At 45.6% G+C, this 12237-nt stretch overlaps 2 protein-coding genes across 3 annotated transcripts in view; both read right to left on the bottom strand.

Annotated features, from left to right (window-relative positions):
* LOC310749103 (myosin-11) overlaps positions 1–12237 on the bottom strand; it is a 1537435-nt gene that overhangs the window by 690464 nt on the left and 834734 nt on the right. The gene's annotated exons all lie outside the window — the stretch shown is intronic.
* GRIN2A (glutamate ionotropic receptor NMDA type subunit 2A) overlaps positions 1–12237 on the bottom strand; it is a 220980-nt gene that overhangs the window by 58223 nt on the left and 150520 nt on the right. For both annotated transcript variants that reach the window (XM_083585572.1, XM_083585571.1), the window contains exon 5: positions 2424–2538. In XM_083585572.1, coding sequence (XP_083441698.1) covers positions 2424–2538 — 115 coding nt within the window. The remainder of the gene's footprint in view (positions 1–2423; positions 2539–12237) is intronic.

Raw genomic sequence — 12237 nt, 5'->3', positions numbered from 1 at the left:
AGTTTGTTAGGGGTGCCGAGCGTTGGTAGGAGACCCCCTATTCCCCTCAAGGAGCTTTAACTCCCAGAACAGTTTAACAATCAATCCCTTTTCCCAGGGAACTCTGGGAACTGTAGTGCCTTGAGGGGAAGATGTTATTTTGTCCATCCTCTCACTGAAAATCTAACCTAACAAAGAAATGGTCTCAGACCACTTCTCCACCATGCCTAATTTTTATAAACCCCTATCTTGTGTCTACCACCACCCCATGCCCAAACTAAGACATACCCAAACGTTTAGCCCCAGGGTAGACAACACAATGCTCTCCAGGTGTTCTTGAACTCCAGCTCCCGGTCAGCATGGCTAGTGATCAAGGGATGATGGGATATGTAGTCCAACAACATCTGAGAGCTACTCCCAATTTTGGTTTGCCTTTCAAGGAAGTTGCTTCCTCGAGCTCTCAATCCATTTGCTATTTTCTTCACCTTTTCTAGCTGCCGAGCTGACTGCAGGGGATATCGGCCACAGCCCCCTGATGCCTATTGTCAGGGCCGGCCCAACAAATCAGTCCAGGTCCTTTGCTCCGCCTTGTTATTTTGGCTCAGTCTTTGTTCAACTTGCTGCACATTTCCCGGCGCTCATCTAATGGGTATCGTAAGCAACCGTGTGCCCTTGACGATCATCCGTTTCTTTCCTTTCTCTCTCTCCAGCATTCTTAAACATAACTGCTATTATGCACCAAGAATCATGATTACCATGAATTAATGCACGCCGGCTTTAATTGCTGCCCATATGGAGAATCGCGCCATTCTCTCAAAGTTAAAATGGCCCTTGAGCAGCACGTTAAAAGGTTTTTGGGAGCATGTGACTCGGGCAAAGAATTCTACAGTAAATGGTATATAGAAATGATTGAATGTGGCCAGCAACACTCTGCTTCATCTCTCTCTCTCCACGTTTAGTTACAGATGAGATTAATAAGGATGCCAGCTTTTTACAGATGGGACTGCCGCGCTGCAACAGTGAATTAATTGAGAGCTAAATTGAGTTAAAATCCAAGCCTTTCCGTGTCATTTGGAACCATCCTCAAATCAAATCCCAGGGCTACCTTTCTTCTCTTTTTTGGAGAGAGAGGAAGATGAAGGGGCCAGCTACATCTTACATGTCTTCCTATATGCATAGAAATGTAGGGTGTCGTCACATTCTGCGGTTTGCATGGAGTGTATGTTGTAACTCTGAGAATGCCTCTTGCTTGTCTGGATAGCATGCAAATGTGTGCAGAACACAGCTGACATTACAAAGGTAACATTTGCAATTGTTCTTCTGCTGTCTCAAGCCCTAGCTGCCAGACAGTGCCACCCATTAAACTGGTTGCAAGTAAGAAGGCAATGAGGTGAGTGCTGGCTGATCACTGTGGTGCTCCATTGACCCAAAAGGACAATTCTCCACTGCAAACCCTATTATTATTATTATTATTATTATTATTATTATTATTATTATTATACCCCACCCATCTGGCTGGGTTTCCCCAACCACTCTGGGCAGCTTACAGCATATATCGAAACATAATAAAACATCAAACATTAAAAACCTCCCAACACAGGGCTCCCTTCAGATGTCTTCTGTCTCCTCTGTACCTCCCTCTTAAAGGTAAAGGACCCCTGACCATTAGGTCCAGTCGTGACCGAATCTGGGGTTGCGGCGCTCATCTCGCTTTATTGGCCGAGGGAGCCGGCATACAGCTTCCGGGTCATGTGGCTAGCATGACTAAGCCACTTCTGGCGAACCAGAGCAGCACACGGAAATACCGTTTACCTTCCCGCCGGAGCAGTACCTATTTATCTACTTGCACTTTGACGTGCTTTCGAACTGCTAGGTGGGCAGGAGCAGGGACCGAGCAATGGGAGCCCACCACGTCATGGGCATTTGAACTGCTGACCTTCTGATCGGCAAGTCCTAGGCTCTGTGGTTTAACCCACAGTGCCACCCACTTCCTGTGCCTCCCTCTTAGCATCTGCCTAATGGTAGGCTCAGCTTTGCACCTCCGAGGTGTCAGCCAGGGATCTTTTCCTGCTACATGGTCCATTTAACTGGAGGTGGGTGGTTTCTGCTCTGCCACTGAGCTAGGGTCCCCTCCCTAGCCACATAGCCGGTTGCACCAAGAAATACCTTCTTTCTGTAGTTTTATGAACATGCGAGCCATGAAGCCTATGTTCTACCTCCACTGTCAGGTGGGCCATTGGCCTGATCCATCAGGGCTTGTCTTACATTCCTATGCACTGGATAATACCAAGGGCAGGGAAAGACGCCAATATGCAGAAGGCAACGGCAAGGCACAAAGCAAATAGTGCATGCTCTGTGCTCCGTGCATGAAATTCAAAAGCTATTTTAAGAAATGGAACCATGGAATTGTTTCTGCTTCTCTTTCGTGAGCCCCAAGGCCTTACCTTCTCCCACGACCGGGTTTGATTTAGCACAATGACCACCAGTCTGGGGTGCGCCTGGTAGCCATCTTCGGTGAAGGATAAATCCCTGCTTTCCCAGGTCACATTCATCATAAACCTAGAGAGAAAGGAAACGTTCAAAGGGAAATTAATGAGCTGTCCAACGGTTAATGAGCAAGCTAATTCAGTCATTGGATTAGCTCCGACGAAACATGCACCATAAATCCTCTCTTTGCTCTAAAACCCCTCTTTTTGGGGGGCTGAAACCAAATCCGCCATGTACGCGCTGGGGAATTAGTCCCATTAAGATCGGCGGCGCTTAATTCCTCTGTAAGTGTGGTTTTGCAGCCAAAGCCTGCAGGGCTAAAGGGACCAAGAGGCTGTTCCTTTGAAGTGACAGCCAAGCCATTATGCAGATGTGCCCAATTCTGCAAAACGCGGGCCATTTCTTATCCCGCCACATAATAAGTTAGACTATGAGAGATGAGCCAGTATGAATGGTCTGGAGAGCATCCACTGCTTCTGCTGGGCTGCTGCAAAGTCCCTGCACTAGCCAGGGCAGGGGAGTGTCTCAGACAGAGAGTAAATTCGAGAAGATCATCCCCTCACCCCTTCACAATATCTGTGGGACCTTCAGAAAAGGAGTGGCCAAATTGTGGCCAGATTGAAAATATCATTTATCGCTGGACCTGCAAGGAAAAGTACAGCAGTGAGCAGATGTGCAAGACGATGCACGATTAATTTAACAGTCCATGCAGCACACATCCAGGATTTCAATCTGCGTTCTGCCCTGAAGAGAGAGATGCCTGTGCTTTCGAAAAGGGGTCGTGATAGTAAACGAAGCCTGTTGCAAATAATAACGCACCTAAAGCACACAATAATGATTCTGATAAAAACCTGCATCTGTGATTTTGCAGCTAAGTGCCACCGGGAGTGTGATACCGCAATACAGAAAGGGAGAAATGGTTGTGACAGTAAAAAGACGGGCTTTATTCATTTGAGCCAAGCATCCGTTAGCTTATGCTGCGGTTGCGCTTGTTTACCCAGTGGGATCTGATGAGAATTTATTACCTGTTTAGATCTTGAGCTGGCTTTTCCATAAACCCCAGCACAGCTTACAAATGTCAAAGGCATCGCTCATTCAAAGATTTTGTAGCAAAATGCGAAAAGAACACAATTCAACACCTATAACTGTAACAACAGCAGAGTAGAGGCAATTTCAGAAGGCTTCGGGCCACTAAACATTGAACAAGGAGGGTTCAAATGCCAAGCAGAGAGAGAGAGAGAGAGGGCACGCTAGATGGATTCTTCCACAATTTTGTCCCACCACCAAAAAGTCTCTGCCTCTGGTACCCAAACAATATATCTCTACTGGTGATGGGATGCAGAGACAGGCTTCTGAACGTGACTGTAGAGCCCAGGGCTGGTTCATAGGGGAGATGGTGATTCATAATACATCCTCATCCTTGATTGTTCAGGCCAATAGCACTGGGACTTGCATCACACTTGCAAACAGATACACAACGAATAAAGATGCCTAAAGCTCCACATGGCTCGATCCAGTTGTGTGGCTCCACTCAACACTCCAGTGTGTGCACTTTGGACCAGTTGCTGTTTCCAAACTGCCTTTAACTACAGCTCCACATAGGTCTCCTGACAACAAGACTGGGAAACCTTTTTGCTGCTCTAGGAGGTCTTTGCATGTGATGTTCTTGGGGAGTGAAATGTCAGTGGTGGGAAATGACAGAGGCAAAAGCGGGTGGAGGAGCAATTATGAAAGTTGTACAGGTGGCTAATACATACCCTCCAACATATGGAATAATATGTTCCATATGATAATATGGAAACAGTGAGAGATGATAAGGAAGCAGCCCATTGGCCAATGAGGCACTGCCCCACCAACTTCACTCAGCCAGAACCCACCTGTTTGCCTTCTCCCTTACAGCCTCCAGGAGGCAGCACTACCTGACAGCTTCCTCCTCCAGGGTCTCAGTGTTGCCCTTGCAGAACTCAAGAAGGCAGGAAGATGGCGCCAAAACTAGAACTAAGTTAGCTCTGCCTGCGATCAGCTCTGCTGCCACCTACTGTTGGCCTCCCAGCCTTCCATACAAGTCCAGTTGCAATGAACACCAGCCGTCCCTGCAATTCTTCCCAGTCCCCTTCTAGGGCTCATGGAATTAGTTTCATGGATCACAAATCTGAACCAGCAAGAAAAAGGGGCTGTTAATTTTACTTTATTCTAATATCTTTTCAGGCAATCTTTCATTTCATTATTTCTTGAAATCTCATTCATAACACTTTCCAGAGCCTTTCTTGAAATATGCTGCAAGGTATATGATACAGGAAAGCTGTTCCTTGTTGATTCCAGAGATCCAGCCGTTCCTCCTGCGAACAAAGCTTTGGTTCAACTACGCAGCAAATCGGAAATGTGTTCAAGCACAGGCTGAGCTGAAATATCAACCAAATCCCCCATCGGACAGCCTCCTTGCAGGCTATAGCAGGGCTAGCTTAGAAGAAAGCAAGGCCCCATCTGCATTATACATTTGAAGCAGTATCATGCCACTTTAAGTGATCATGGAATCCTGGGAAGTGTCATTTATTAATGATGCTGGGAGTTGTTAACAGGCAAAATGCAGCAACATTAAAATAATGCACATCCCTATGTCATTATGGGCTGACTCAGGCATATGCATAAGTCGTTGGTTCTCGGGAGCATCAACTTGCACGTATGAATGAGGCCAGCAAAAACAAAAGAACCTGGCCCATTACCAAAGAGCAGGAGAGCAATTTCTCAAGCCTGGAAAGCTATTAAGTCCATGTTCGGTTTTATGCTAGTAATAGATTGTTCCAATCATGTTTTGCCTAGCTCTGTAGCAACTGGGAAAATGGATTTGCTGGGTTTTGATCGGCAGAAACAGCACACTGTACCCAGGATAAATCTTTACAGATGTTATCAAATAATGTAGTGTTGGTTCTAAGTCTTCGACGCTGGTGGGAGATTTCTAGAATGCTGTTTCTGAACATTTAAACCAAACAGCTTCCCCCCCCCCAGCCACCAGGCCTTCTGGATTATGATTATGAGAACAAGAGAAGATCCCATCTAGTCCAGCATCCTGTTGTCACAGTGGTCCACCAGATTCCTCTATGGGAAGTCTGCAAGCAGGCGTACATCCCCTCTCAGCCTCTTGGCTCTTCATCTCAGCTCTCACCCAGGTGCCCAACAAAACTCCCAAAAAATCTCACAATGAAGAGGGTTCCTGGAACCTGCCGGCATCATCCTAGGCTTTTCTGTGTAGGCACCCAGCTGGATGGAGCTTCCCCAACCTTCTCATTCAGCACTACCCATCATAAGAAGAGCTCTGCTGGATCAGACCACTGGCCCATCTAGTCTAGCATCCTGTTCTCACAGCAGCAGGGGAGCAGGTGGCGCTGTGGTCTAAACCACTGAGCCTCTTGGGCTCGCTGATCAGAAGGTCGGCGGTTTGAATCCTCGTGACAGGGTGAGCCCCCGTTGCTCTGTCCCAGCTCCTGCCAACCTAGCAGTTGGAAAGCACACCAGTGCAAGTATATAAATAGGTACCGCTCTGGCGGGAAGGTAAATGGCGTTTCCGTGCGCTGCTCTGGTTTCAGTCATGGTGTCCCGTTGCTCCAGAAGTGGCTTGGTCATGCTGGCCACATGACCCGGAAATCTGTCTGTGGACAAACGCCGGCTCCCTCGGCCTGAAAGCGAGATGAGCACCGCAACCCTGGACTTAACCATCCAGGGATCCTCTACCTTTTACCCTTACATCTCACAGAAGCCAGGGTCCCTTCCAACTCTACAATTCTATGATCCTATGAATCTGTTGGAAACCCACAAACACGAGACCACTCTCCCATACCTTCCAACATTTATCTGATGAAAATAGGGGTGTCCAATTCCATCATAATAATTCTATTATTTATACTCCAGCCACCTGACTGGCTTGTCCCAGTCACTCTGGGAGGCTTCCAACATATATGAAAACATAATAAAACATTAAACATTTAAGAATTCCCTATACAGGGCTGCCTTCAGATGCCTTTTAAAGGTTGTATAGTTGAGTATAGTCCTTGGCTCAGGAGTCACATAACACTATATCCTTCAACATTTCTCTGATGAAAATCAGGATATCCTAAGGAAAAGTGGGATATTCTGGGATCAAATCATTCTGGGATCAAATCATATTCTGGGATCAAATTTACTGCTTCTGTAAATCCGAGGCTGTCCCTGGAAAATAGGGACACTTGGAGAGTCTGCTTTCCCCTCCTGCAGTCTCCAACATCTGGCATCCAGCTATACTCAACACACACTGTTCCTCGCTTCACCAGGTTCAGTTTGGTGGGTTTTCTGGCTGATCCAAAAGATGGCAAATAGCACATCCTTTCACACACAGTTCTTTCCCTGGCCTCCACACACATTTCCCGTTCCAGCTGCTTTCTCAGCATACCTCAGAAACGCACATTGTTTCTCTCTTCCCAGAGAGCTTCAGCCAGCCCACAAGAGATCACAATTTTATTTTATTTTTTAAATTAGTCATTGGCAGAGGCGCTTTAGAACAAAACTTCTGAACCACAAAGCCATCAGTCAGTCGGTGAAAGAGCCATTCGTTATCACAAAAAAATGCAGACTTAAGGAGCAATTCTATGCATGAGAAGCTGACATAAACCAAGCTGGTATAAAGTTAAAATGGATCTACACCTCGTTCTGCTATTTCCACTCTGCCTAAGCCTGGCAGGGGAGGGAAACAAGCCTTTAAAATAGTGGTGTGTGCCAGGTCTCCAGGTCACATGGCTGAGATGAATGGTTTGGGATTTAGCACGGGCACACATCTTCAGCATCTTCAGCAGTGTTATAAAAATTCTAAGGTCTCAAATACAGAATAAATATTCATAAATGCACATATATCTAAATATATGAACCATGTGTCGGAAATAGTATGGGAGAGCAATCCTGAAGCTATTCTGACTCTCCCAATGACCTCAAATATACCTCTGCAGTAAGGGAGGCAAATGGGGAAAGCCTTCCCGTTGTCTTTTTGCTTGCAAATCCTGTCTTAAGGCTGCATTTGTGTATGAATAGAGTGAGCCTGTGACTTGGATTCAGGAACTAAAGCAGGCATAGTCAGCCCTCCAGATGTTTTGGGACTACAACTTCCATCATCTCTAGCTAACAGGACCAGTGGTCAGGGATGATGGGAATTGTAGTCCCAAACATCTGGAGGGTTGTGTTTGCCTGTGCCTGAACTAAAGTATTAACCATCACAAAAGAATGGCCAGATTGCCCAGGTAATGAAATCAGTGACCATTATCAGGTATCCTGGCAGGCAGGATTTCAGCTGTAGACCGCCTCCTCTGCTGTAGACCGCCTCCTTCTGTGATGTATGTATGATGTTTTTGGCAGGTTGTCTTGGGCTACGGTGTGGGCAATTTCAAAAGTCTATATAAGGGCTTGTGCACCATTGTTCTGGGTTCTCCCCTCCCTCCTGCGTGTGGTGAGTGGGGGCCCTGTTGCAACAGTTAACAAAGATCAGGCTTACTAGCTGCTTTGCTTCTCAATATACTCTGGTTGGCCTCTGTTATTTTCTCCTACCAATAGGGAACCCACTTATGGACTCCATATGGGCTCTTGGCTATGCCATAAGGGAAAAGGAGCAGGGTTTTTTTCTTATAACAGCAGAGTTCACACCAACTGAGCCAGGAATCAGACGGCTCATCCTAGAAGCGCCAACTTCTGAAAAAGATTGTGGGCACCCAATGCAATGTCCTGACATTATGCCCGTGATGCTGCAAGGAGCCGGAGGGGGGTGGCAACACAGCCCAGGGGCTGGTGGAAAGGAAAGACCAAGGAAACACACACACCCCCAGCCAGTGGCGGCAGCAGCAGAAGGAGTTTTTGGATACTAAGCCACACCGACTTTGCTCCAGTATTGGCATCCTCTTCCTCCTCCTGTTGGACCACTGACTGGGGGCTGCTTCCCCATCCCTCCCCCATGTGGCAGGAAGAGGAGGAGGAGCGACCAGGTACCAAAGCCATTTCATGCCCAGCTCCACGTTCCCCCTCCTCCACCCTCTGAACATTGGGAGGACCTGTCCCACTAAGAAAAAGCATTGGGGAATGATGTCATTATACATTATATCTGCTGCAGATATAACGGGGGAAATGGATTGTAAATAAATGAATACAGAATACTTGTTACTTAAGAGAAGTGTTGAAGCCGCAAAGAGATAGAGGGAAGTCAAACTAATATAGCAGGGATTTAAACTAGTTTTCCGGAGCAGAAAGAAAGTGACCATAAAGAAAGAAAGAAAAGAAGGGATGAAAATGCATTCCTTTCTGAGAACCTGGTGTATAGAATATTTAAATTAGTGTTTGTATCCTTTGAACAATTTTGTGTACAGTGGTACCTCAGGTTACATGCACTTCAGGTTACATATGCTTCAGGTTACAGACTCCGCTAACCCAGAAATAGTACCTCGGGTTAAGAACTTTGCTTCAGGATGAGAACAGAAATCATGCTCCAATGGCACGGTGGCAGCAGGAGGCCCCATTAGCTAAAGTGGTGCTTCAGGTTAAGAACAGTTTCAGGTTAAGTACGGACCTCCGGAACAAATTAAGTACTTAACCTGAGGTACCACTGTACTTGACAAATTCTTTTTTGCGTTTCCCTCCCTCTCTTTTCTCTTTATTTTCTCTTTATATTTTTACATCTTTCTTTTTCTTTGTATTTTTTCTTCTTGTTTTTGGGTATCTGGATGCAATGTTCAATTTATGTATTTTTTTGTTATTTCTATTTAAAAATGCAATAAAGGTTTTTAAAAAGCATTAGGAAATGATATATAATGAATTGGGGAAAAAAGTTTAAGATAACTTTTGTTAAAAAAAACCCAGAAGCTTTTTTGTTAGGAATCATAGGTGCATAACTACCAAAAGAAAAGACTGTTTGTGTATGCTATGACAGCAGCACAGATGCTCTTAGCCCATGGATGGAAAGAAGATAAAGTACCAAACAGAAGAATCACAGACCAAGTTGATGGATTATGCCAAAATGGAAAGAATGACGGGAAAGATCAGAAATCAGGAAGACCAAATATTTGTGAAAGAATGGAATAACTTTATAACAAATTTGAGAGACCACCATAAACGGATGAAATCATTAGCAGGAATACAATGACACTTGTAAAGTAACACAAACTTAGGAAACTATGGATACTTATTAGATAGATTACAGTAAAAGATGCAGAAATGAAAGATTGAATTGGAACCCAGGGAGATAGGGAGGGAGGGAGGGAGGTTCAAAGGTATGAGGAACCTTTTGTTTTATTTTTATGTCTTTTATTTTTTAATAGTTGTTGTTGTTGTTGTTTAGTCGTTTAGTCGTGTCCGACTCTTCGTGACCCCATGGACCAGAGCAGGCCAGGCACTCCTGTCTTCCACTGCCTCCCACAGTTTGGTCAAACTCATGCTGGTAGCTTCGAGAACACTGTCCAACCATCTCGCCCTCTGTCGTCCCCTTCTCCATGTGCCCTCCATCTTCCCCAACATCAGGGTCTTTTCCAGGGAGTCTTCTCTTCTCATGAGGTGGCCAAAGTATTGGAGTCTCAGCTTCAGGATCTGTCCTTCCAGTGAGCACTCAGGGCTGATTTCCTTAAGAATGGATGTGTTTGATCGTCTTGCAGTCCATGGGACTCTCAAGAGTCTCCTCCAGCACCATAATTCAAAACCATATAATGGTTATATATGTTATGCATTAACATTATGAAAATGAACAAATGAACAAACTTTTGAAAAAGAAAGAAAGAAAAAGCATTGGGGGCCCCAAACTGCCTCAGCCCCATGGAGTTGGTGCCTATGACTCAGCCATGGATCTGCTCCAGGTGGATTTCGCCCTAGGGTTTTCCCCATAGTCAAGCAGAAAGATACATTTTAGCACAGAGGATTTCCAGAGTGTTGCACCCCATTCTGTGTGAAATGGTTTTGCTTGATCTGTGTGCTGCTAAGGCAAGCACAGAAAGCGTACCTGAGATATATTTATCTCTATCAACCAAGAAGTAACAGATTCCCTCCCTACTGTGAAAAGAAAGAAAGAAACTGTCTCAAGAACCTCTTAAAGGCGGAGGGGAAAAAATCCCTACCCCTAGAGGAATGATACAGGCAGCACTACAATACGCAGGGAACAATATATTCCAACCCCTCTCTGCCCACAAATGCATCAATGACAATTTGCAGGCATTCTAGCAAATCTCACCTCTAAATATGCTATGGGCATGGGCTGAAATCTCAAAGCAGTCAGTGTGTTCCTCTTTCTGTCAATAGATTTAAAGATAAAATGGACTGGAAGACCATAATCAGATGTAACAGAACAATAAAACGGCGAGAACTGCAAAAAGTTTGAATATAACATCTAGTTAACCAAAGGTCTATATCCCCGTAATTTTATTTCACAGCTGTATGAGTAGCAGCCTCAGTGGCACCAGGAAGAAGTCTGTAACTGATTATGCATTTATTTATTTTAATGAAAGAATTGCTTTCCCAGATCAAATCCAAACCAAAGGAACATTGAAAGACGCTTTAGTGGGTCAGACTACTGGGTCATCTGGCTCAATATTGCCTGCACAGACTGGCAGTGGCCTGCCAGGATTTCAGTTAAATGTCTCTCCCAGTACTACTTGGAGATGCTGGGAATTGAAACTGGGACCTTGCAAAGCAGATGCTCTACAGGTGAGCCTTGGTCCTTCTCTTAATCCACCAGCCATTCCATCTTCCCATCTAATCCAGAATCCTGTTCTCACAATTGCCAGCTGGATGCTTCCAGGAAACCAGCAGGGAGGATGTAAGCACAATAGCACTCTTTCGCTCATGATCTCAGCAACTAGGACCCTCGTACCTACGGGACCGCCTCTCCTGGTATGCCCTGCGGAGGACCTTAAGGTCCACAAATAACAACACTTTGGAGGTCCCAAGCAGCAAGGTGATTAGATTGGTCTCAACTAGGGCCAGGGCCTTTTCAGTACTTTTCTGTACTTCAGATGTCTTCTAAAGGTTGTGCAGTTACTTATCTCCTTAGCTCAGGGGTCGCATAACTCCATAGCCTGCAACATTTCTCCAAAGAAAACAGGGACATCCTACCATACCCTCCAACATTTATCCGATGGAAACAGAGCGATTCTGGAATCAGATCAGAAACTGGGACGGCTTCTGTAAATCCGGGACTGTCCTTGGAAATTAGGGACGCTAGGAGGGTCTAAGACTGACCAAGCTAAATGCTGTCCAATCACTAAAATAATAGCAGATTTGAATTCCACACACCCCAAAATAAGACCCCTCAATGAAGAAATTTGCAAAAATTAAGTTTCACATCCTAAAATGGCCTGCCCTGATTGCAGCAGATACCAGCTACAACCTCTGCAATTAGGGGGATAGCTCAGTGGCAGAGCATTTCCTGTTATAGATAAGGCCCCAGACACAATTCTTGGCATCTCCAGGTAAATTTTGGCTTATCTGCCATCTGCAACCAGGAATTCCCACTGTGTAGGCCAGGGACAGGGACACGGGTGGCGCTGTGGGTTAAACCACAGAGCCTAGGGCTTGCTGATCAGAAGGTCGGCGGTTCAAATCCCTGCTCCTGCCAACCTAGCAGTTCAAAAGCACGTCAAAGTGCAAGTAGATAAATAGGTACCGCTCCGGCGGGAAGGTAAACGGCGTTTCCGTGCGCTGCTCTGGTTCGCCAGAAGCGGCTTAGTCATGCTGGCCACATGACCCGGAAGCTGTACGCCGGCTCTCTTGGCCAATAAAGCG

Source organism: Podarcis filfolensis (genome assembly GCF_964270895.1).
Source record: "Podarcis filfolensis genome assembly, chromosome: 14".
In the NCBI taxonomy this organism is placed as follows: Eukaryota; Metazoa; Chordata; class Lepidosauria; order Squamata; family Lacertidae; genus Podarcis; species Podarcis filfolensis.
This window is presented reverse-complemented; position numbering and strand designations above follow the sequence as displayed.